The sequence below is a fragment of the Triticum aestivum genome, chromosome 6D, assembly GCF_018294505.1.
Source record: "Triticum aestivum cultivar Chinese Spring chromosome 6D, IWGSC CS RefSeq v2.1, whole genome shotgun sequence".
Lineage (NCBI taxonomy): Eukaryota > Viridiplantae > Streptophyta > Magnoliopsida > Poales > Poaceae > Triticum > Triticum aestivum.
In genome coordinates, this window is record NC_057811.1 from 474,685,079 (window position 1) to 474,712,818 (window position 27,740).

Genomic DNA, 27,740 nt, shown 5'->3' on the forward strand with positions numbered 1-27,740 from the left:
AAGGAAGCAATGGAGTGTGGAGTCGTCATTCTTCCCGCATAGATGTAATGCTGTAGGAGTAAATAAGGGAGAAGAGAATAGTATCTCTGCTAGAATAAGAAACATCGATTGCGCTCGATCAGGTTAGAAGAAAGGGATAAGTAAGATGCATTTCCCATTAAAGAAGCCTCTTAAATGATTGTACTTATGGATTAAGCTAAATCAATGCAATATTTAAGCCTTGAGTAGGTTTGCAAACTACGAACTGCATTCCTTCATTCACCATCTATCTTGATTGATGAGATTTTTCAGATAGATCCAACAAACCGAAAAGAAGGAAGTACTACTCGTAGAAAATATATGTACACTAATATGTGTTATTCTGGTGAGAGAGATATATGTACATTACAGTGGCAGTGGACGTTAAAACATGCCATTTTTGGACATAGTCATCATCTAACCTGCGATTTTGACCATGGGAAATGGGTTGTTTCTTTGAATATGTTGGTTGAATAGAAGATTGCAAATTTATTACACTAACATTTCATGACAGCTACAAAATATTATTTGACTATTTCTAGCATAACTCTGTATACTACAAGTCAAAGTTAGAAATGTTCGACTGCATGTTCTCTTAAGTAGCTCTTGAAAAAAAGAACTATATCCACATGTAGAATTACATGCGCTGGAGTTTTGGCACCATACAGATCAAATAAGTACTCAATTCTGGTTTATTCATAAGCAATCAAATCTTTGTCCTAATCGATATATGGACGACTACTTGGGGCCATCTATCTGTCACTTGCCTCATTTTTTTTTCTTAGGTCCAGGGGCTCCCTAATCGCCTTCGGCCCCCAGCCCATTTTCTCTGGTTCATCTTCAACCCATCCACGACTGAGAAGTTTTGGCAACTAACAAATAACAAATGCGCGACCACTTTGAACGCTGGAGCAGTGTCTGTTTTCGCACCCATCCAATGCCGACCCTCGAACCTTCTGCATCGGACCTATATCGGTCCGCGGCGCGGTCCAGACACGTTTTCTTTCGTAAACCGAAGAGAAATATGAGGAAGGTTTGCGGAAGTCCGGACCGCTGTCACGCTCGCTTCTGACCACTCTGGCCCACCAAAAACCACTCCCTCCTCCTGCGCGCGCTTCCCGCCGGACACCTGCTGTCCGCATTCACGCCGCTCGATATAGAAGGCGGCTCCGGGCGGACGCGAACTCTCACTGCCTCCGTCATTGAAGCGGAGCACCGGTCGAGGGCGCCACCCGCTGCACGCCCGACTGAAAACGTCTCATCGCCGCATTCAAACGCCTCTATTAAACCCGCGTGGAAGCCGGGAAACCTACTCCGGCCACACGTGTTGGGAAACGTAGTAATTTCAAAAAAATCCTATGCACACGCAAGATCATGGTGATGCATAGCAACGAGAGGGGAGAGTGTCACTACTGGAATTAGCTTATTTGCCGTCTACCTGTTCTTTGCCGTCCACTGGCGGACGGAAAAGAAGGTCTTTGCCATCCTCTTACAGAAAACGGACGGCAAAGAACAGGCTCATGGCAAAGAAGGTCTTTGCCATCAGCCTGTTCTTTGCCGTCCACTAGCGGACGGCAAAGATTCTTTGCCGTCCGCTGGCTGACGGCAAAGAGAGAGCTGGCCCCACTAAACGAGCTAATTGAAAAAAACTTAACGGCCCCCTCTTTGCCGTCTGCTAGCAGACGGCAAAGAGGAAACAAAGCGGATGGCAAAGGGTGGGCGGACGGCAAAGATGTGACCTAACTAACGGCCGAGCCCCACCCCGCCGTTGCCCCACCTCCTCTATCCCTATCCCCTCTCTCTCCGCCCACCCCTCTCTCTCTCCCGCTCGTCTCTCCCTCTCCCTCCCGCGAGAAGCTACGCCGGCCGATTCCGGCGAGCTCCGGCGGGATTCGACGACGCCCGCCCCACAGCCGAGAGCCTCCCGACCCCGCGCCGCTGCGCCACCTCGCCTCCGCCCGCCGGTGCGCGCTGCCACGTCACCATTTCCCCTCACTCTTGTCTCCCTCGCTCAGATCCGCCCGCACTCGCTGCCCTGTCGCCATGGCCTCGTCGATCCCGCGGCCACCAGCTCCCTCTCGCCGCGCCAAGACGTCCAGGAGCTCCTCCATCGTCGTCTTCTTTGCCCTCGCAGGGTCGGATGGGCACGCGCGGCGGAGCTCGGGTGCGGGGCGTCGCTGTCGCCGTGGATGACGCGGTTCGGGATCGCCGCGCGCTTCAATGCCACGTCTTCGGCCGTCTCGAAGGCCGCCACCGCCAATGCCCCGTCGGGCGTTGTCCACGCGGTGCCGCAGACCGAGCCTGTTGTGTCCGCTGAGTGGTTGCACGCCAACCTCAGGGACCCCAATGTGAAGGTATAGCACTTGCCGTTCTGCTGCGCCCGCCCTCTGAAATCTCAATATCAGTTGCACAATTGGTATAGTCTAGATTTAAGACAGGGTACTCATATGGCTGGGGTTCTGCTGCCGTGGCAATTTGGTCAGCGCTGCTACAAGTGATAAATCTGTTTGCTTAACTAGTGATGCTAGCTAGTACGTGAATTGGTATTTTAGCTGAAAGAGGATTTTGGTGGGCTTTGTTTTAGCACCAACACTAATCTCAAGTTTCTTAAAAACAAATGAAGTGTGTGTATTACAGTATGTGACGAAGGTCAACGCTCCTCGGATAAACCTATTTCCGAAAATAAAATCTTGCTACTGAAATAATGCTACATTTTGGAGACCTTTTCTTTCTGGACATTATTGGCATAGTCTCGGGCTCTCATCACTATGAATAATAGAACACATACTACTAGGAGGAATCACATTTAACTATGCTATTCATAGGGTAGTTTTCTTGCTGTTAAACATGTCCACCGGCATACATTGTATCTTATTGTGCTCTTACTTTTTTGTCTAGGTACTTGATGCCTCTTGGTCAGAAGATGATGGCGAGTTCCTCATTCCAATTGAGTTTATATTGTGTTGGTTTCTTCGTCATGATCTGGATTGCCGTAGTCATGTTCAAGTCCAATGATATCTTGCGCAAGCAGACCGCTCTCAAGGTTGGTTCTTCATAATAACTTGTCTATCAACGTGCTTCTTCTGCTTCTAGAGGTTAATTAATTGTTCTGCCAAGCAGACTGCTCTCAAGGGCTTGTGCTTATCTTGTGTATCAACGTTCTTGTTCTGCTTCTAGCACTGGGTCTGTCCCTTCTATTGAGGAAGCCGGCTGGCAGACTGCTGCCGTCACTAAATCCCTAACGCTGGGGCCGTGTTAACTCCATTTGATTGTCAAATTGCCTAGATAACTCAATTTGATTGTGCTCATAGTGTTCTCACATGCTTTGAAGAGTTGGAAACACTATAAATGTTTTGGTACGGATATGTGCTCTAGAATAATGATTCTGGCATGCTATATTTTTCATTGCGGTGAATGGTATTCTCTTTTCCCACACAGCATGATTTCCCCTTTTGGGGCCTCTCTGCTTCAAATTATTCCATATGATTGTAATATGCGGCCTTGAAAAACTCCTATGGTTTTCTATGATGCACTCAAACATCCTGTCGATCATATTGTATCAAGAGAGGGCATGACATTGCAACCCAGTGATTTTCCTATTTATGAGTTTTTAGGTCCTGTGAACCAATTAGGCCCTTGGTCATTTCTTGAACTCAATCAGTAACTCATTTGTGGAAAAAACTTGACGATGTGTGTACCTGTGTGTTCTGTTCTGTTTTGAAGTGGATAACATTGCCCCGTGTTTCACTTGGAAATAACTTATGTTTGTTGAATAATAGGAATTTATGCACCATTTCTATTTGTTCATAACTCTTAAACTAGCACTGCTCTCCTTCAAATTTCTAATCAGGCTGACTGCTGTTTTGCGCTCCACAGATACAACGGTCCAGCAAGCTGCTATGGTGGTCAAGTGTGTGCTGCCTAGGAAAATAGATATTTAGTTTTAGGTCATTTCTTGTAATTTCAGATATGGAGTGCTTGTCTTTAGTTTTTGTTTTTACTTTGTGAAACTTGCTACCTATGGATGAAACTGTGTAATATTGATGAAACTATGTATATGTATGGATGAAACTTGCTACTATTGGTAACATCTGTTGGATATCCTATATTGGTCATATATATATATATGTGTGTGTGTGTGTGTGTGTGTGTGTGTGTGTGTGTGTGTGTGTGTATGTGTGTGTGTGTGTGTGTGTTTGATTTTCTGTGAAAATGAATGGATATAAGAAGAAACAGAATTAATGCCTATTTGGTCTCTTTGCCATCTGCCAGCAGATGGCAAAGAGCCTGCCGTCTTTGCCGTCAGCGGCGGACGGCAAAGGCTGCCATTAGCCGCCTAACGGACTAATAGCGTATTTATTGCCGTCGGCTTTCTTTGCCGTCTGCCGCTGATGGCAAAGGCCCCTTTGCTGTCCGCTTTAAAAAGCAGACGGCAAAGAAGCTCTTTGCCGATGCCTACTTTGCCGGAGCCTTTTGCCGTCCGCGGCAGACGGCAAAGGCCTTTGCCGTCCGCCATCCTTGCCTTTGCCGTTTGCCGTGGCAGACGGCAAAGTAGCTGATTCCAGTAGTGTGTTGTCTACGTACCCTCGTAGACCGTACGCGGAAGCGTTATGACAACACGGTAGATGTAGTCGCACGTCTTCACGATCGACCGATCCTAGCACCGAAGGTATGGCACCTCCGCGATCTGCACATGTTCGGCTCGGTGACGTCCCACAAACTCACGATCCAGCAGAGTGTCGGGGAAGAGCTTCGTCAGTACGACGGCGTGATGACGGTGATGATGAAGCTACCGGTGCAGGGCTACGCCTAAGCACTACGACGATCTGACCGAGGTGGATTATCGTGGAGGGGACACCGCACACGGCTAAGAACAATGTCTGTTGTGCTTCTAGAGTGCCCCCTGCCCCCGTATATAAAGGAGCAAGGGGGAGGCCGGCTGGCCTTGGGGCGCGCCAAGGAGGGGGAGGAGTCCTCCTCCTAGTAGGAGTAGGACTCCCCCTTTCCTAGTTCAAGTAGGAGGAGGAAGGGGGAAGGAAAGAGAGGGAGAGGGAGAGTGAAAGAGGGGTCGCTCCCCCCTCCCCTAGTCCAATTCGGACTCTCCTTGGGAGGGGGCGCGCCACCTCCAGGGCTGCTGCCCTCTCTCTCCCCTAAGGCCCACTAAGGCCCAATACTTCCCCGGGGGGTTCCGGTAACCCCTCCGGCACTCCGGTTTTCTCCGAAATCACCCGGAACACTTCCGGTGTTCGAATATAGCCGTCCAATATATCGATCTTTATGTCTCGACCATTTCGAGACTCCTCGTCATGTCCGTGATCATATCCGGGACTCCGAACTACCTTTGGTACATCAAAACACATAAACTCATAATACCGATCATCACCGAACTTTAAGCGTGCGGACCCTACGGGTTCGAGAACTATGTAGACATGACCGAGACTCATCTCCGGTCAATAACCAATAGCGGAACCTGGATGCTCATATTGGTTCTACATATTCTACGAAGATCTTTATTGGTCAAACCGCATAACAACATACGTTGTTCCCTTTGTCAACGGTATGTTACTTGCCCGAGATTCGATCGTCGGTATCTCAATACCTAGTTCAATCTCGTTACTGGCAAGTCTTTTTACTCGTTCCGTAATGCATCATCCCGCAACTAACTCATTAGGTACATTGCTTGCAAGACTTATAGTGATGTGCATTACCGAGAGGGCCCAGAGATACCTCTCCGACAATCGGAGTGACAAATCCTAATCTTGATCTATACCAACTCAACAAGTACCATCGGAGACACCTGTAGAGCACCTTTATAATCACCCAGTTACGTTGTGACGTATGGTAGCACACAAAGTGTTCCTCCGGTATTCGGGAGTTGTATAATCTCATAGTCATAGGAACATGTATAAGTTATGAAGAAAGCAATAGCAATATACTAAACGATCAAGTGCTAAGCTAACGAAATGGGTCAAGTCAATCACATCATTCTCTAATGATGTGATCCCGTTAATCAAATGACAACTTGATACGTCTCCAATGTATCTATAATTTATGAAGTATTCATGCTATTATATTATCCATCTTAGATGTTTTATATGCATTTATATGCTATTTTATATGATTTTTGCGACTAACCTATTAACCTAGAGCCCAGTGCCAGTTTCTCCTTTTTCCTTGTTCTTGAGTTTTACAGAAAAGGAATACCAAACGGAGTCCAATTGACCTGCCAATTTTTGATGATTTTTTATGGACCAAAAGAAGCCCCTGGAGTAAAAGAGTTGGGCCAGAAGAGTCCCGGGCTGTCCACGAGGGTGGGGGGCGCGCCCACCCCCCTGGGCGTGGGCCCCTATCTCGTGGACGACTTGGAGACCCCCCTGACGTGAGACCTACGCCAAAAATTCCTATAAATACAGAAACGTCCAGAAAATAACCTAGATCGGAAGTTCTGCCGCCGCAAACCTCTGTAGCCACGAGAAATAAATCTAGGCCCTCTCTGGCACCCTGCCGGAGGGGGCCATCATCACCGGAGGCCATGGAGGAGGATCCCGGAGGGGCCATCATCGCCATGAAGGCTAAGATCCAGAGGGAGAATCTGTCCCCATCCAGGGGGGAGGCCATGGAGGAGGAAGCACAAGGGGGAGAACCTCTCCTCCTCTCTCTCGGTGGAGCCGGAGTGCCATCGGGTGGGGAATCATCGCCGCGGTGATCGTCTTCATCAACATCACCATCCTCATCTCTTTTACGCGGTCCACTCTCCCGCACCCCGCTGTAATCCCTACTTGAACATGGTGCTTTATGCCACATATTATGATCCAATGATGTGTTGCCATCCTATGATGTTTTGAGTAGATATCCTTTGTCTTTGGGTTGATTGATGATCTAGATTGGTGTGAGTTGTATGTTTTATTTTGGTGCTGTCCTATGGTGCCCTCCGTGTCGCGCAAGCGTGAGGGATTCCCGCTGTAGGGTGTTGCAATACGTTCATGATTCGCTTATAGTGGGTTGCTTGAGTGACAAGCATAAACCCGAGTAAGGGGGTTGTTGCGTATGGGATAAAGGGGACTTGATGCTTTAATGCTATGGTTGGGTTTTACCTTAATGATCTTTAGTAGTTGCGGATGCTTGCTAGAGTTCCTATCATAAGTGCATATGATCCAAGAAGAGAAAGTATGTTAGCTTATGCCTCTCCCTCATATGAAATTGCAATAGTGATTACCGGTCTTGTTAACAATTGCCTAGGATAATTCCGCACACCGACCCATCATTATTCCACACTCGTTATTTATAATATTTAGTAATATATTCTAACTTAATGATAACAGAACCTATTTTTATGTTTTAGCTCTCCGATATCATGCAAAGCTATCCTCTTCATACCCACAACGTAGTTTTATTTCTCGTTTCTAGTTGGAAGCAAACGTTCGGTGTACGTAGAGTCGTATCAGTGGCAGATAGGACTTGAGAGAATATTGATCTTACCTTTAGCTCCTTGTTGGTTCGACACTCCATACTTATTACTTCCACCTTTGAGAATTGCTACGATGATTCCCTGCACTTGGGGATTATCACTACTCATGTCTATGGCTAGGAAACATAACCATCTTTGATTCAACGAGCTAGTCAAGTAGAGGCAAAATAGTGACACTCTGTTTTGTCTATGTATTCACACATGTACTAAGTTTCCTGTTAATACAATTCTAGCATGAATAATAAACATTTATCATGATATAAGGAAATATAAATAACAACTTTATTATTGCCTCTAGGGCATATTTCCTTCAGTCTCCCACTTGCACTAGAGTCAATAATCTAGATTACACAGTAATGATTCTAACACCCATGGAGTCTTGGTGCTGATCATGTTTGCTCGTGAGAGAGGCTTCGTATGTATCTTGCAAATCTCTATGTCTCCTTCCTTGACTTGATCGCGGATGGAATTGAAGCGTCTCTTGATGTGCTTGGTTCTCTTGTGAAATCTGGATTCCTTTGCCAAGGCAATTGCACCAGTATTGTCACAAAAGATTTTCATTGGACCCGATGCACTAGGTATGACACCTAGATCGGATATGAAATCCTTCATCCAGACTCCTTCATTTGCTGCTTCCGAAGCAGCTATGTACTCCGCTTCACACGTAGATCCCGCCACGACGCTTTGCTTAGAACTGCACCAACTGACAGCTCCACCGTTCAATACAAATATGTATCCGGTTTGTGACTTAGAGTCATCCGGATCAGTGTCAAAACTTGTACCGATGTAACCATTTACGACGAGCTCTGTGTCACCTCCATAAACGAGAAACATATCCTTAGTCCTTTTCAGGTATTTCATGATGTTCTTGACCGCTGTCCAGTGATCCACTCCTGGATTACTTTGGCACCTCCCTGCTAAACTAATAGCAAGGCACACATCAGCTCTGGTACACAGCATTGAATACATGATAGAACCTATGGCTGAAGCATAGGGAACACCTTTCGTTTTCACTCTATCTTCTGCTGTGGTCGGCCATTGAGTCTGACACAATTTCACACCTTGTAACACAGGCAAGAACCCTTTCTTTGCTTGATCCATTTTGAACTTCTTCAAAACTTTATCAAGGTATGTGCTTTGTGAAAGTCCAATTAAGCGTCTCGACCTATCTCTATACATCTTGATGCCCAATATATAAGCAGCTTCACCGAGGTCTTTCATTGAAAAACTCTTATTCAAGTATCCTTTTATGCTATCCAGAAATTCTATATCATTTCCAATCAACAATATGTCATCTACATATAATATCAGAAATGCTACAAAGCTCCCACTCAATTTCTTGTAAATATAGGCTTCACCAAAAGTTTGTATAAAACCATATGCTTTGATCACCTCATCAAAGCATATATTCCAACTCCGAGATGCTTGCACCAGTCCATAGATGGATCGCTGGAGCTTGCACACTTTGTTAGCACCTTTAGGATCGACAAAACCTTCTGGTTGCATCATATACAACTCTTCTTTAAGAAATGCGGCAATTGCTAACATGATTCGGACGGACTTAAGCATCGCTACGGGTGAGAAGGTCTCATCGTAGTGAACTCCTTGAACTTGTCGAAAACCTTTCGCAACAACTCGAGCTTTGTAGACAGTAACATTACCGTCAGCGTCAGTCTTCTTCTTGAAAATCCATTTATTCTCGATGGCTTGACGATCATCGGGCAAGTCAACCAAAGTCCACACTTTGTTCTCATATATGGATCCCATCTCAGATTTCATGGCCTCAAGCCATTTTGCGGAATCTGGGCTCATCATCGCTTCCTCATAGTTTGTAGGTTCGTCATGGTCAAGTAACATGACCTCCAGAACAGGATTACCGTACCACTCTGGTGCGGATCTTACTCTGGTTGACCTACGAGGTTTAGTAGTAACTTGATCTGAAGTTACATGATCATCATCATTAGCTTCCTCACTCATTGGTGTAGGAGTCACAGGAACAAATTTCTGTGATGAACTAGTTTCCAATAAGGGAGCAGGTACAGTTACCTCATCAAGTTCTACTTTCCTCCCACTCACTTCTTTCGAGAGAAACTCCTTCTCTAGAAACGATCCATTCTTAACAACGAATATCTTGCCTTCGGATCTGTGATAGAAGGTGTACCCAACAGACTCCTTTGGGTATCGTATGAAGACACATTTCTCCGATTTGGGTTCGAGCTTATCAGGTTGAAGCTTTTTCACATAAGCATCGCAGCCCCAAACTTTAAGAAACGACAATTTTGGTTTCTTGCCAAACCACAGTTCATAAGGTGTCGTCTCAACGGATTTAGATGGTGCCCTATTTAACGTGAATGCAGCCGTCTCAAAAGCATAACCCCAAAACGATAGCGGTAAATCAGTAAGAGACATCATAGATCGCACCATATCTAGTAAAGTACGATTACGACGTTCGGACACACCATTACGCTGTGGTGTTCCGGGTGGTGTGAGTTGCGAAACTATTCCGCATTGTTTCAAATGAAGACCAAACTCGTAACCCAAATATTCTCCTCCACGATCAGATCGTAGAAACATTATGTTCTTGTTATGATGATTTTCCACTTCACTCTGAAATTCTTTGAACTTTTCAAATGTTTTAGACTTATGTTTCATCAAGTAGATATACCCATATCTGCTCAAATCATCTGTGAAGGTGAGAAAAAAATGATACCCGCCGCGACCCTCAACATTCATCGGACCACATACATCAGTATGCATGATTTCCAACAAATCTGTTGTTCGCTCCATTGTTTCGGAGAACGGTGTTTTAGTCATCTTGCCCATGAGGCATGGTTCGCAAGTACCAAGTGATTCATAATCAAGTGATTCCAAAAGTCCAACAGAATGGAGTTTCTTCATGCGCTTTACACCAATATGACCTAAACGGCAGTGCCACAAATAAGTTACACTATCATTATCAACTCTGCATCTTTTGGCTTCAATATTATGAATATGTGTATCACTACTATCGAGATTCTGAAGGAAATATGCCTTAGAGGCAATAATAAAGTTATTATTTATTTCCTTATTTCATGATAAATGTTTATTATTCATGCTAGAATTGTATTATCCGGAAACTTAGTACATGTGTGGATACATAGACAAACAGAGTGTCACTAGTATGCCTCTACTTGACTAGCTCGTTGAATCAAAGATGGTTAAGTTTCCTAGCCACAGACACGGGTTGTCATTTGATTAACGGGATCACATCATTAGAGAATGATGTGATTGACTTGACCCATTCCGTTAGCCTAGCACTTGATCGTTTAGTATATTGCTATTGCTTTCTTCATGGCTTATACATGTTCCTATGACTATGAGATTATGCAACTCCCGGATACCGGAGGAACACTTTGTGTGCTACCAAACGTCACAACGTAACTGGGTGATTATAAAGGTGCTCTACAGGTGTCTCCGATGGTACTTGTTGAGTTGGCATAGATCGATATTAGGATTTGTCACTCCGATTGTCGGAGAGGTATCTCTGGGCCCTCTCGGTAATGCACATCACTATAAGCCTTGCAAGCAATGTGACTAATGAGTTAGTTGCGGGATGATTCATTACGGAACGAGTAAAGAGACTTGCCGGTAACGAGATTGAACTAGGTATTGAGATACCGACGATCAAATCTCGGGCAAGTAACATACCGATGACAAAGGGAACAACGTATGTTGTTATGCGGTTTGACCGATAAAGATCTTCGTAGAATATGTAGGAACCAATATGAGCATCCAGGTTCCGCTATTGGTTATTGACCGGAGATGAGTCTCGGTCATGTCTACATACTTCTCGAACCCGTAGGGTCCGCATGCTTAACGTTCTGTGACGATTTGTATTATGAGTTACGTGATTTGATGACCGAAGTTTGTTCGGAGTCCCGGAAGAGATTGGGGACATGACGAGGAGTCTCGAAATGGTCGAGATGTAAAGATCGATATATTGGAAGGCTATATTCGGACATCGGAAAGGTTCCGAGTGATTCAGGTATTTTTTGGAGTACCGGAGAGTTATGGGAATTCATATTGGGCCTTAATGGGCCATACGGGAAAGGAGAGAAAGGCCTCAAGGCTGGCCGCGCCCCTTCCCCATGGACTGGTCCGAATTGGACTAGGGAAAGGGGGCGCCCCCTTCCTTCCTTCTCCTTCTCCCTTCCCTTTTTCCTATTCCATGTGGGAGGTGGAATCCTACTAGGACTAGGACTAGGGAGTCCTAGTAGGACTCCACACTCTGGGCGCGCCCTATGAGGGCCGGCCTGCTCCTCCCTCCATCCTTTATATACGTGGCCAGGGGGCACCCCATAGGCACACAAGTTGATCATTGATCTCTTAGCCGTGTGTGGTGCCCCCCTCCACCATAATCCACCTCGGTCATATCGTCGTAGTGCTTAGGCGAAGCCCTGCGCCGGTAGCTTCATCTTCGTCATCATCATCACGCCATCGTGCTGACGAAGCTCTTCCTCGACACTCTGCTGGATCGTGAGTTCGTGGGACGTCACCGAGCCAAACGTGTGCAGATCGCGGAGGTGCCGTACTTTCGGTACTAGGATCGGTTGATCGTGAAGACGTACGACTACATCAACCGCGTTGTCATAACGCTTCCGCTTACGGTCTACGAGGGTACGTGGACAACACTCTCCCCTCTCGTTGCTATGCATCAACATGATCTTGCATGTGCGTAGGATTTTTTTGAAATTACTACGTTCCCCAACAATGGCATCAGAGCCAGGTTTATGCGAAGATGTTATATGCACGAGTAGAACACAAGTGAGTTGTGGGAGATAATAGTCATACTGCTTACCAGCATGTCATACTTTGATTCGGCGGTATTGTTGGATGAAGCGGCTCGGACCGACATTACGCGTACGCTTAAGCGAGACTGGTTCTACCAAGGTGCTTCGCACACAGGCGGCTGGCGGGTGTCAGTTTCTCTAACTTTAGTTGAATCGAGTGTGGCTACGCCCGGTCCTTGTTGAAGGTTAAAACAGCACATACTTGACAAAAAATCATTGTGGTTTTGATGCGTAGGTAAGAAAGGTTCTTGCTCATCCCGTAGCAGCCACTTAAAACTTGCAACAACAAAGTAGATGACGTCTAACTTGTTTTTGCAGGGCATGTTGTGATATGATATGGTCAAGACGTGATGATATATAAATTGTTGTATGAGATGATCATGTTTTGTTAAAGTTATCGGCAACTGGCAGGAGCCTTATGGTTGTCTCTTTATTGCATAAGATGCAAGTGCCATGTAATTGCTTTACTTTATCGCTATGCGATAGCAGTAGTTGCAAAAGCAATAGCTGGTGAGACGACCATGTGACGACATGTTGATAAAAGATCAAGATGATGGAGATCATGGTGTCATGCCGGTAACAATGGAGATCATAACAGTACTTTGGAGATGGAGATCAAAAGCACAAGATGATGATGGCCATATCATGTCACATATTTTGATTGCATGTGATGTTTATCTTTTATACATCTTATTTTGCTTAGTTCGGCGGTAGCTTTATAAGATGATCCCTTACTAAAATTCCAAGGTATAAGTGTTCTCCCTGAGTATGCACCGTTGCGACAGTTCTTCGTGCCGAGACACCACGTGATGATCGGGTGTGATAAGCTCTACGTTCACATACAACGGGTGCAAGCCAGTTTTGCACACGTAGAATACTCGGGTTAAACTTGACGAGCCTAGCATATGCTGATATGGCCTCGGAACACTGGAGACCGAAAGGTCGAGCGTGAATCATATAGTAGATATGATCAACATAGTGATGTTCACCATTGAAAACTACTCCATCTCACGTGATGATCGGACATGGTTTAGTTGATTTGGATCACGTGATCATTTAGATGACTAGAGGGATGTCTATTTAAGTGGGAGTTCTTAAGTAAGATGATTAATTGAACTTTAAATTTATCATGAACTTAGTCCTGGTAGTATTAGCATATCTATGTTGTAGATCAATAGCTCACGTTTAGCTCCCCTGTTTTATTTTTGATATGTTCCTAGAGAAAACTAAGTTGAAAGATGTTAGTAGCAATGATGCGGATTGGATCCGTGATCTGAGGATTATCCTCATTGCTGCACAGAAGAATTATGTCCTTGATGCACCGCTAGTGACAGACCGATTGCAGGAGCAGATGCAGACGTTATGAACGTTTGGCAAGCTTGATATGATGACTACTTGATAGTTTAGTGCACCATGCTTTACGTCTTATAATCGGGGCTTCAAAGACGTTTTGAACGCCACAGAGCATATGAGATGTTCCAAGAGTTGAAATTAGTATTTCAGACTCATGCCCATGTCGAAAGGTATGAGACCTTTGACAAGCACTTTGCCTACAAGATGGAGGAGAATTGCTCAGCTAGTGAGCATGTGCTCATAATGTCTGAGTACTACAATCACTTGAATCAAGTGGGAGTTAATCTTCCAGATAAGATAGTGATTGACAGAGTTCTCTAGTCACTATCACCAAGTTACTAGAACTTCCTGATGAACTATAATATGCAAGGGATAACGGAAACGATTCCCAAGCTCTTCGTGATGCTGAAATCGACGAAGGTAGAAATCAAGAAAAGCATCAAGTGTTGATGGTTGACAAGACCACTAGTTTCAAGAAAAGGGCAAAGGGAAGAAGGGGAACTTCAAGAAGAATGGCAAGCAAGTTGCTGCTCAAGTGAAGAAGCCCAAGTATGGACCTAAGCCTGAGACTATGTGCTTCTAATGCAAAGGGACTGGTCACTGGAAGCAGAACTGCCCCAAGTATTTGGCGGATAAGAAGGATGACAAAGTGAACAAAGGTATATTTGATATACATGTTATTGATGTGTACTTTACTAGTGTTTATAGCAACCCCTCAATATTTGATACTAGTTCAGTTGCTAAGATTAGTAACTCAAAACGGGATTTGCAGAATGAACAGAGACTAGCTAAGGGTGAAGTGACGATGTGTGTTGGAAGTGGTTGTAAGATTGATATGATCATCATCGCACACTCCCTATACTTTCGGGATTAGTGTTGAACCTAAATAAATGTTATTTGGTGTTTGCGTTAAGCATGAATATGATTTGATCATATTTATTGCAATACGGTTATTCATTTAAAGTCAGAGAATAATTGTTGTTCTGTTTACATGAATAAAACCTTCAATGGTCATACACCCAAGGTGAATGGTTTATTGAATCTCGATCGTAGTGATACACATATTCATAATACTGAAGCCAAAAGATGCAAAGTTAATAATGATAGTTGATGTCTACTACACAACCTTCTTCTTGTAGACGTTGTTGGGCCTCCAAGTGCAGAGGTTTGTAGGACAGTAGCAAATTTCCCTCAAGTGGATGACCTAAGGTTTATCAATCCGTGGGAGGCATAGGATGAAGATGGTCTCTCTCAAGCAACCCTGCAACCAAATAGCAAAGAGTCTCTTGTGTCCCCAACACACCCAATACAATGGTAAATTGTATAGGTGCACTAGTTCGGCGAAGAGATGGTGATACAAGTGCAATATGGATAGTAGATATAGGTTTTTGTAATCTGAAAATATAAAAACAGCAAGGTAACTATTGATAAAAGTGAGCACAAACGGTATTGCAATGCTAGGAAACATGGCCCAAGGTTCACACTTTCACTAGTGCAAGTTCTCTCAACAATAATAACATAACTGGATCATATAACTATCCCTCAACATGCAACAAAGAGTCACTCCAAATTCACTAATAGCGGAGAACAAACAAAGAGATTATTGTAGGGTACGAAACCACCTCAAAGTTATTCTTTCTGATCGATCTATTCAAGAGTCCGTAGTAAAATAACACGAAGCTATTCTTTCCGTTCGATCTATCCTAGAGTTCGTACTAGAATAACACCTTAAGACACAAATCAACCAAAACCCGAATGTCACCTAGATACTCCAATGTCACCTCAAGTATCCGTGGGTATGATTATATGATATGCATCACACAATCTCAGATTCATCTATTCAACCAACACAAAGAACTTCAAAGAGTGCCCCAAAGTTTCTACCGGAGAGTCAAGACGAAAACATGTGCCAACCCCTATGCATAAGTTCACAATGTTACGGAACCCGCAAGTTGATCACCAAAACATACATCAAGTAGATCACGTGATATCCCATTGTCACCACAGATAAGCACATGCAAGACATACATCAAGTGTTCTCAAATCCTTAAAGACTCAATCCGATAAGATAACTTCAAAGGGAAAACTCAATCCATTACAAGAGAGTAGAGGGGGAGAAACATCATAAGGTCCAACTATAATAGCAAAGCTCGCGATACATCAAGATCATACCACCTCAAGAACACGAGAGAGAGAGACAGAGAGAGATCAAACACATAGCTACTGGTACATACCCTCAGCCCCGAGGGTGAACTACTCCCTCCTCGTCATGGAGAGCGCCGGGATGATGAAGATGGCCACCGGTGAGGGATCCCCCCACCGGCAGGGTGCCGGAACAGGGTCCCGATTGGTTTTTGGTGGCTACAGAGGCTTGCGGCGGCGGAACTCCCGATCTATTGTGCCCTTCGATGTTTTTAGGGTATATGGATATATATAGGCGAAAGAAGTCGGTTAGGGGAGCCACGAGGGGCCCACGAGGGTGGGGGGCGCGCCTAGGGGGTAGGGCGTGCCTCTCTGCCTCGTGGCTTCCTCGAAGCTTCCCTGACGTGTACTCCAAGTCTCCTGGATTGCTTCCGTTCCAAAAATAACTCTCCCGAAGGTTTCATTCCGTTTGGACTCCGTTTGATATTCCTTTTCTAAGAAACACTGAAATAGGCAAGAAAACAACAGTTTGGGCTGGGCCTCCGGTTAATAGGTTAGTCCAAAAAATAATATAAAGTGTATAATAAAGCCCTTTAAACATCCAAAACAGAATATATAATAGCATGAATACTTCATAAATTATAGATACGTTAGAGACGTATCAATAGTGCAACTTATTTGTGGCACCGCCGTTTAGGTCATATTGGTGTAAAGCGCATGAAGAAAATCCATGTTGATGGGCTTTTGGAATCACTTGATTATGAATCAGTTGATGCTTGCGAACCATGCCTCATGGGCAAGATGACTAAGACTCCGTTCTCCAGAACAATGGAGCGAGCAACAGACTTGTTGGAAATAATACATACTGATATATGCAGTCCGATGAGTGTTGAGGCTCGCGGCTGGTATAATTATTTTCTGACCTTCACAGATAATTTGAGCAGATAAGGGTATATCTACTTGATGAAACATAAATCTGAAACATTTGAAAAGTTTAAATAATTTCAGAGTGAAGTGGAAAATCATCGTAACAAGAAAATAAAGTTTTTTACGATCTGATCGTGGAGGAGAATATTTGAATTACGAGTTTGGTCTTGATTTGAAACAATGCATAATAGTTTCGCAACTCACGCCACCTCGAACACCACAGCATAATGGTGTGTCCGAACATCGTAACCATACTTTATTAGATATGGTGCAATCTATGATGTGTCTTACCGATTTACCACTATCATTTTGGGGTTATGCATTAGAGACAGCTGCATTCGCGTTAAATAGGGCACCATCTAAATCCATTGAGACGACACCATATGAACTGTGGTTTGGCAAGAAATCAAAGTTGTCATTTCTTAAAGTTTGGGGTTGCGATGCTTATGTGAAAAAGTTTCATCCTGATAAGCTCAAACCCAAATCGGAGAAATGTGTCTTCATAGGATACCCAAAGGAGACAGTTGGGTACACCTTCTATCACAGATCCGAAGGCAAGACATTCGTTGCTAAGAATGGATTCTTTCTAGAGAAGGAGTTTCTCTCGAAAGAAGTGAGTGGGAGGAAAGTAGAACTTGATGAGGTAACTGTACCTGCTCCCTTATTGGAAAGTAGTTCATCACAGAAATCTGTTCCTGTGACTCCTACACCAATTAGTGAGGAAGTTAATGATGATGATCATGTAACTTCAGATCAAGTTACTACCGAACCTCGTAGAGGTCAACCAGAGTGAGATCCGCACCAGAGTGGTACGGTAATCCTGTTCTGGAGGTCATGTTACTTGACCATGACGAACCTACGAACTATGAGGAAGCGATGATGAGCCCAGATTCCATGAAATGGCTTGAGGCCATGAAATCTGAGATGGGATCCATGTATGAGAACAAAGTGTGGACTTTGGTTGACTTGCCCGATGATCGGCAAGCCATAGAAAATAAATGGATCTTCAAGAGGAAGACGGACGCTGATAGTAGTGTTACTATCTACAAAGCTAGACTTGTCAAAAAAGGTTTTTGACAAAGTTCAAGGTGTTGACTACGATGAGATTTTCTCGCTCGTAGCAATGCTTAAAGTCTGTCTGAATCATGTTAGCAAATTGCCACATTTTATGAAATCTGGCGAATGGATGTCAAAACTACATTCCTTAATAGAAATGTTAAAGAAGTGTTGTATATGATGCAACCAGAAGGTTTTGTCGATCATAAAGGTGCTAACAAAATGTGCAAGCTCCAGGGATCCATCTATGGACTGGTGCAAGCATCTCGGAGTTGGAATATACGCTTTGATGAGTTGATCAAAGCATATAGTTTTATACAGACTTGCGGTGAAGCCTGTATTTATAAGAAAGTGAGTGGGAGCACTACATCATTTCTGATAAGTATATGTGAATGACATATTGTTGATCGGAAATAATGTAGAATTTTCTGGAAAGCATAAAGGAGTTTTTGAAAGGAGTTTTTCAAAGAAAGACCTCGGTGTAGCTCCTTACATATTGAGCATCAAGATCTATAGAGATAGATCAAGACGCTTGATAAGTTTTTCGATGAGTACATACCTTGACAAGATTTTGAAGTAGTTCAAAATGGAACAGTCAAAGAAAGAGTTCTTGCCCGTGTTGCAAGGTGTGAAATTGAGTAAGACTCAAAGCCCGACCACGGCAGAAGATAGAAAGAGAATGAAAGTCATTCCCTATGCCTCAGCCATAGGTTCTATAAAGTATGCCATGCTGTGTACCAGATCTATTGTATACCCTACACTGAGTTTGGCAAGGGATTACAATAGTGATCTAGGAGATCACTGGACAGCGGTCAAAATTATCCTTAGTGGAATAAGGATATGTTTCTCGATTATGGAGGTGACGAAAGGTTCGTCGTAAAGGGTTACGTCGATGCAAGTTTTGACACTGATCCAGATGACTCTAAGTCTCAATCTGGATACATATTGAAAGTGGGAGCAATTAGCTAGAGTAGCTCCGTACAGAGCATTGTTGACATAGAAATTTGCAAAATACATACGGATCTGAATATGGCAGACCTGCTGACTAAACTTCTCTCACAAGCAAAACATGATCACACCTTAGTACTCTTTGGGTGTTAATCACATGCCGATGTGAACTAAGATTACTGACTCTAGTAAACCTTTTGAGTGTTGGTCACATGGCGATGTGAACTATGGGTGTTAATCACATGGTGATGTGAACTATTGGTGTTAAATCATATGGCGATGTGAACTAAATTGTTGACTCTAGTGCAAGTGGGAGATTGAAGGAAATATGCCCTAGAGGCAAAAATAAAGTTATTATTTATTTCCTTATTTCATGATAAATGTTTATTATTCATGCTAGAATTGTATTAACCGGAAACTTAGTACATGTGTGGATACATAGACAAACAGAGTGCCACTAGTATGCCTCTACTTGACTAGCTCATTGAATCAAAGATGGTTAAGTTTCCTAGCCATAGACATGAGTTGTCATTTGATTAATGTGATCACATCATTAGAGAATGATGTGATTGACTTGACCCATTCCATTAGCTTAGGACTTGATCGTTTAGTATATTGCTATTGCTTTCTTCATGACTTATACATGTTCCTATGACTATGAGATTATGCAACTCCCGGATACCGGAGGAACACTTTGTGTGCTACCAAACGTCACAACGTAACTGGGTGATTATAAAGGTGCTCTACAGGTGTCTCCGATGGTACTTGTTGAGTTGGCATAGATCGAGATTAGGATTTGTCGCTCCGATTGTTGGAGAGGTATCTCTGGGCCTCTCGGTAATGCACATCACTATAAGCCTTGCAAGCAATGTGACTAATGAGTTAGTTGCGGGATGATGCATTACAGAACGAGTAAAGAGACTTGCCGGTAACGAGATTGAACTAGCTATTGAGATACTGACGATTGAATCTCGGGCAAGTAACATACCGATGACAAAGGGAACAACGTATGTTGTTATGCGGTTTGACCGATAAAGATCTTCGTAGAATATGTAGGAACCAATATGAGCATCCAGGTTCCGCTATTGGTTATTGACCGGAGATGAGTCTTGGTCATGTCTACATACTTCTCGAACCCGTAGGGTCCGCACGCTTAACGTTCTGTGACGATTTGTTTTATGAGTTATGTGATTTGATGACCGAAGTTTGTTCGGAGTCCTGGATGAGATCAGGGACATGATGAGGAGTCTCGAAATGGTCGAGACGTAAAGATCAATATATTGGAAGGCTATATTCGGACATCGGAAAGGTTCCGAGTGATTCGGGTATTTTTCGGAGTACCGAAGAGTTACGGGAATTCGTATTGGGCCTTAATGGGCCATACGGGAAAGGAGAGAAAGGCCTCAAGGGTGGCCATGCCCCTTCCCCAAGGACTGGTCCAAATTGGACTAGGGAAAGGGGGCGCCCCCTTCCTTCCTTCTCCTTCTCCCTTCCCTTTTTCCTATTCCATGTGGGAGGTGGAATCCTACTAGGGCTAGGGAGTCCTAATAGGACTCCACACTTTGGGCGCGCCCTATGAGGGCCGGCCTCCTCCTCCCTCCATCCTTTATATACATGGCCAGGGGCACCCCATAGACACACAAGTTGATCATTGATCTCTTAGCCGTGTGCGGTGCACCCCTCAACCATAATCCACCTCGGTCATATCGTCGTAGTGCTTAGACGAAGCCCTGCGCCGATAGCTTCATCATCATCGTCATCACGCCGTCGTGCTGACGAAGCTCTCCCTCGACACTCTGCTGGATCGTGAGTTTGTCGGACGTCACCGAGCCGAACGTGTGCAGATCGCGGAGGTGCCGTACTTTCGATACTAGGATCGGTCGATCGTGAAGACGTACGACTACTTCAACCGCATTGTCATAACGCTTCCACTTTCGGTCTACGAGGGTACGTGGACAACACTCTCCCCTCTCGTTGCTGTGCATCACCATGATCTTGCGTGTGCGTAGGAATTTTTTTAAAATTACTACGTTCCCCAACAGATTCAACATAAATAGACCACTCTACAAGGGTGCATGACCATAAAAGATATTACTCATATAAATAGAACAACCATTATTCTCTGATTTAAATGAATAACCGTCTCACATCAAACAAGATCCAGATATAATGTTCATGCTCAATGCTGGCACCAATTAACAATTATTCAGGTCTAAAACTAATCCCGAAGGTAGATGTAGAGGTAGCGTGCCGACCGTGATCACATCGACTTTGGAACTATTTCCCACGCGCATCGTCACCTCGTCCTTAGCCAATCTTCGCTTAATCCGTAGTCCCTGTTTCGAGTTGCAAATATTAGCAACAGAAACAGTATCAAATACCCAGGCACTACTGCGAGCATCAGTAAGGTACACATCAATAACATGTATATCACATATACCTTTGTTCACCTTGCCATCCTTCTTATCCGCCAAATACTTGGGGCAGTTCCGCTTCCAGTGACCAGTCCCTTTGTAGTAGAAGCACTCAGTCTCAGGCTTAGGTCCAGACTTGGGCTTCTTCACTTGAGCAGCAACTTGTTTGCCGTTCTTCTTGAAGTCCCCCTTCTTCCCTTTACCCTTTTTCTTGAAATTGGTGGTCTTGTTGACCATCAACACTTGATGCTCCTTCTTGATTTATACCTCCGCAGCCTTTAGCATTGCGAAGAGCTCTGGAATTGTCTTATCCATCCCTTGCATATTATAGTTCATCACGAAGCTCTTGTAGCTTGGTGGCAGTGATTGAAGAATTCTGTCAATGACACTATCATCAGGAAGATTAACTCCCAGTTGAATCAAGTGATTGTTATACCCAGACATTTTGAGTATATGCTCACTGACAGAGCTATTCTCCTCCATCTTGCAGCTGTAGAACTTATTAGAGACTTCATATCTATCAATCCGGGCATTTGCTTGAAATATTAACTTCAACTCCTGGAACATCTCATATGCTCCATGACGTTCAAAACGTCGTTGAAGTCCCGGTTCTAAGCCGTAAAGCATGGCACACTGAACTATCGAGTAGTCATCAGCTTTGCTCTGCCAGATGTTCATAACATCTGGCGTTGCTCCTGCAGCGGGTTTGGCACCTAGCGGTGCTTCCAGGATGTAATTCTTCTGTGCAGCAATGAGGATAATCCTCAAGTTACGGACCCAGTCCGTGTAGTTGCTACCATCATCTTTCAACATAGCTTTCTCTAGGAACGCATTAAAATTCAACGGAACAACAGCACGGGCCATCTATCTAGAACAACATAGACATGCAAAATACTATCAGGTACTAAGTTCATGATAAATTAAAGTTCAATTAATCAAATTACTTAAGAACTCCCACTTAGATAGACATCCCTCTAATCATATAAGTGATCACATGATCCATATCAACTAAACCATGTCCGATCATCACGTGAGATGGAGTAGTTTTCAATGGTGAACATCACTATGTTGATCATATCTACTATATGATTCACGCTCGACCTTTCAGTCTCAGTGTTCCGAGGCCATATCTGCATATGCTAGGCTCGTCAAGTTTAACCCAAGTATTCTGCGTGTGCAAAACTGGCTTGCACCCGTTGTATGTGAACGTAGAGCTTATCACACCCGATCATCACATGTCTCGGCACAACGAACTTCCGCAACGGTGCATACTCAGGGAGAACACTTATACCTTGAAATTTAGTGAGGGATCATCTTATAATGCTACCGACGAACTAAGCAAAATAAGATGCATACAAGATAAACATCACATGGAATCAATATAAGTGATATGATATGGCCATCATCATCTTGTGCCTTTGATCTCCATCTCCAAAGCACCATCATGATCACCATCGTCACCGGCGCGACACCTTGATCTCCATCGTAGCATCGCTGTCGTCTCGCCAACTATTGCTTCTACGACTATTGCTACCGCTTAGTGATAAAGTAAAGCAATTACATGGCGATTGCGTTTCATACAATAAAGCGACAACCATATGGCTCCTGTCAGTTGCCGATAACTCTGTTACAAAACATGATTATCTCATACAATAAAATTTAGCATCATGTCTTGACCATATCACATCACAACATTCCCTGGAAAAACAAGTTAGACGTCCTCTACTTTATTGTTGCAAGTTTTACGTGGCTGCTACGGGCCGAGCAAGAGCTGTTCTTACCTACGCATCAAAACCACAACGATATTTCGTCAAGTATGTGCTGTTTTAACCTTTAACAAGGACCGGGCGTAGCCACACTCGATTCAACTAAAGTTGGAGAAACTGACACCCGCCAACCACCTGTGTGCGAAGCACGTCGGTAGAAGCAGTCTTGCGTAAGCATACGCGTAATGTCGGTCTGGGCCGCTTCATCCAACAATATCGCCGAATCAAAGTATGACATCCTGGTAATATCGCCCACAACTCACTTGTGTTCTACTCGTGCATATAACATCTACGCATAAACCTGGCTCGGATGCCACTGTTGGGAAACATAGTAATTTCAAAAAAATTCCTACGCACACGCAAGATCATGGTGATGCATAGCAACGAGAGGGGAGAGTGTTGTCTACGTACCCTCGTAGACCGTAAGCGGAAGCGTTATGACAACGCGGTTGATGTAGTCGTACGTCTTCACGATCGACCGATCCTAGCACCGAAGGTACGACACCTCCGCGATCTGCACACGTACGACTCGGTGACGTCCCACGAACTCACAATCCAGCAGAGTATCGGGGAAGAGCTTTGTCAGCACGACGGCGTCATGACGGTGATTATGAAGCTACCGACGCAGGGCTTCGCATAAGCACTACGACGATATGACCGATGTGGATTATCGTGGAGGGGGGCACCGCACACGGCTAAAAACAATGTCTGTTGTGCTTCTAGGGTGCCCCCTGCCCCCGTATATAAAGGAGCAAGGGGGAGGCCGGCCGGCCTTGGGGCGCGCCAAGGAGGGGGAGGAGTCCTCCTCCTAGTAGGAGTAGGACTCCCCCTCTCCTAGTCCAACTAGAAGGAGGAAGGGGGAAGGAAAGAGAAGGAGAGGGAGAGGGAAAGAGAGGCCGCGCCCCCTCCCCTAGTCCAATTCGGACTCCCCTTGGGAGGGGGCGCGCCACCTCCTGGGCTGCTGCCCTCTCTCTCCCCTAAGGCCCACTAAGGCCCAATACTTCTCCGGGGGGGTTCCGGTAACCCCTCCGGCACTCCGTTTTTCTCTGAAATCACCCGGAACACTTCCAGTGTCCGAATATAGCCGTCCAATATATCGATCTTTATGTCTCGACCATTTCGAGACTCCTCGTCATGTCCGTGATCATATCCGGGACTCCGAACTACCTTCGATACATCAAAACACATAAATTCATAATACCGATCGTCACCGAACTTTAAGCGTGCGGACCCAACGGGTTCGAGAACTATGAAGACATGACCGAGACTCCTCTCCGGTCAATAACCAATAGCGGAACCTGGATGCTCATATTGGTTCCTACATATTCTACGAAGATCTTTATCGGTCAAACCGCATAACAACATACGTTGTTCCCTTTGTCAACGGTATTTTACTTGCCCGAGATTCGATCGTCGGTATCTCAATACCTAGTTCAATCTCGTTACCGGCAAGTCTCTTTACTCGTTCCGTAATGAATCATCCCGCAACTAACTCATTAGTTACATTGCTTGCAAGTCTTATAGTGATGTGCATTACCGAGAGGGCCCAGAGATACCTCTCCGACAATCGGAGTGACAAATCCTAATCTTGATCTATACCAACTCAACAAGTACCATCGAAGACACCTGTAGAGCACCATTATAATCACCCAGTTACGTTGTGACGTTTGGTAGCACATAAAGTGTTCCTCCGGTATTCGGGAGTTGTATAATCTCATAGGGATAGGAAACATGTATAAGTTATGAAGAAAGCAATAGCAATATACTAAACGATCAAGTGCTAAGCTAACGGAATGGGTCAAGTCAATCACATCATTCTCTAATGATGTGATCCCGTTAATCAAATGACAGCTCATGTCTATGGCTAGGAAACATAACCATCTTTGATTCAACGAGCTAGTCAAGTAGAGGCAAACTAGTGACACTCTGTTTGTCTATGTATTCACACATGTACTAAGTTTCCGGTTAATACAATTCTAGCATGAATAATAAACATTTATCATGATATAAGGAAATACAAACAACAACTTTATTATTGCCTCTACGGAATATTTCCTTCAATACGTTCGTTCACGAGCACGCCAGCACTAAACGCAACGCCGGGCAAGCTCCTCCCGTCCGCCCACTATTTAAACAAGGGCAGACATCGGGCAAGAATCGCACCACTCCGCCGCTTCCCCATCTCCTTCTTCTCCGTTTTCTCCACAACAGTTCTCCGGCATAAAAGCCGGCTGGCTGGACCACCGAGCCCGACGGATACGAGCGAGGCAGCTCGCTGCTCCACCTCCCTTGCCTAGCCCGATGGAGCAAGTTGCCACCCCAAGCCGGGTCGTAGTTCAGTAGCTCACCGTTCCAAGCCATCTCACGGAGGAGTGACGAGTTGCTCCAGGCCGGCACGACGGAGACCATGGCAGCACAGGCTTCGTCGCCTCAAATGCCTGCGACCGCGCCATCGGTCGTCGACGCGTGCGTACCCTCGGCATGCAGGCAGAGAAAGAACCCGGCTATGCAGATGTTGACGAGGTGGCGGCCCACACGTCCGCGCCCGCCGCCATCATTGGGGAGAAGTAGAACACGGAAGGCCGCCGCCGCTTGGGTCCCTGAAAGGCCATCGTCGGTGACCTAGCCGATTCTTCTTTATCTCAGACCATCCTGGGCACCCGTCTGAGAACCACAGAAGCACCCCACTCCTCCGGATGAAGCAACCTCTTTGCCACTCCGATGAGCGGCGTAGTCGGACATAGGGAAGATACGGGGGAAGAATATGCCTCCGGCCTCCGGGACTCCCGACAGTTCGGTTAGCGGGCTGCCGGGTATGGGGAAGACAAAAGGATCCTCTGCGGCCGGCCGTAGACTAGTGTAGTGTATTCATAATGTGGGATTGGAGCTCCGCACATAGTTTTACCTTTTTAGTTTAAAATATGTCCAAAATATGACCGTTTTCATCCGGTTTGTATGAAATTCATCATTTTTATATGAAATCCTGCCGAGTTTGTGTGGATTTCATCCAGTTTGTTGGCCGCCTTCCCCATCCGTGTCCGCGGACTAATCCCCCTGACCTCAGACGGGCGGGGGAGAAAATTTGCGGCTTGCTGTTGAAGATTCCCTTAAATATGCATATCAAGTAGTACATGCATATTTACAAAACCACCAAAATAAATAAAAGAATGGGCGAATTTAGCACTGAGTACTCCCAAGAAATGCATGCATGCATGCCAGTAGCACTTCATGAGTCAGATGTTCAAAGATTTCCTAGCCCGAATGCAAAATAAATTTTGTTTCTCAATTTTTTTCTCTTTTTTCTTTTTTTATTTGGGCTGTCTCTGCAACTAATTAGTTTGACTGTTTCTTCGCTAGCCAGCCAGCCTACCTAATCAATCCAAGTTTGCGTCATGATCACTTAGGATCCACCAGAACAGGTCCGAAGTAGCAGTGAAGTACACATATTTATCACCACTTTATGGTCGCCTTCCTTTTTTACTTTAGGCCCTAGCTTGCTCAATCGGAAAACTTTTTGGCCTGCTTTTTCTGGAACTTTAGTCCACACCAAAGGCGAAAGCTCCCTGATCTACCGATAATATCATTCATGTCGATCGATCCTACAGTGATTAATCTTTGCGACATCGTTATAATCGCAAGATTAGACGAATCGACGAGACAGCTCCCATGCCGTTAGTTAGCTTGCTCTCGCCGCCTTCCTTCCTCTTCCTGGCGTCGTCGATGTCTCCATCGCGGGTGATTGGGATGTGACACCTTACATTACATGGGGTTCGGCTAGCTATCTCACAACACACACGCACATATCGTCACGAAAAATACACTTGTGTTGCCCATCGACAGATCAATCAATCAATGCAAGTAATTATTCCGCATGATTAACCCGCACGTTTTTTATTTACAAACCCAGATCCATCGTGTCACGTTGATTTAGGTTTAGTTCGTTAATTCGGCCTGTCCACGGATCAGGGGTGTTGCGTGGCACGTCACCCGTCCATCTGTCCGGCCGGCTATATTTTTTTAATTGTTTGGATTGATTATCATATAAAAAGGCTTTCGCCCCGCTTTATATATGAAGCAATGACCAACAACAAACCGATACAAACGCATGCCACAACACGCGCACACACCCAAGGCAAGACCGCAAGATACATAGGCGCTGAGCGCAGCAACACCATCCCAAGCACTACAAGAGAAGCCGGGTCCTCGACCGTGAACATGCCACCGCGAAGAGATGAAGCCACATACGACGAACCGTGGGCTCCAAGGCGGCGCCTTCATGAAGGAAACGACACCGGAGCGCCGCCACGGCCCGCCCCGAGGGTCAGAGTTTTCCCTGGAGCAACACGACGGGCAATTGATTGCCGCGACGACGCCTTCAGGACGGGAACGAGATTCGCCGCCGCCGGTCCGTCCGAAGATAGAACAGGTTTTCACGCCGGCCAATACTCACCACCACCGAACGCCACACCCCGGTGACCATGCCGCCCACACGACCATGGTCACCGGGCAGCACCAAGCCCCGGGCTCCGCCCAAGAGCACCGCGACACCACCATCAGGGCCGCCGCCCCGGCATCCAAGACCTCGATGCCACCTCACCCGCCACCCACCGCTACCCCCACCAAAGAGACGAGAGGAAAGGCCCCGCCTTTAGCACTCCTGAGCTGCCCCCAGCGCCGAGACCCACTAGGCCGGCCAAAACTGGCCTCCATTGGCCCGTCCTGCCGCCGAGCGCGAGACGAGCTCGGTCCTGCTGCCGGGCGCGAGACGAGTCCGGTCCCGCTTCCGGGCGCGAGATGGTCGGTCCTGCTGCCGGGCGCG

At 45.3% G+C, this 27,740-nt stretch overlaps 1 protein-coding gene across 1 annotated transcript in view; it reads left to right on the forward strand.

Annotated features, from left to right (window-relative positions):
• Window positions 1-2,207: 2,207 nt before the first annotated feature.
• The window catches only part of LOC123142744 (uncharacterized), a 40,342-nt gene continuing 14,809 nt past the window's right edge, over window positions 2,208-27,740 (forward strand). Inside the window, exons 1-3 of the mRNA XM_044561512.1 lie at window positions 2,208-2,372; window positions 2,441-2,496; window positions 2,917-3,061. Coding sequence (XP_044417447.1) covers window positions 2,208-2,372; window positions 2,441-2,496; window positions 2,917-3,061 — 366 coding nt within the window. The remainder of the gene's footprint in view (window positions 2,373-2,440; window positions 2,497-2,916; window positions 3,062-27,740) is intronic.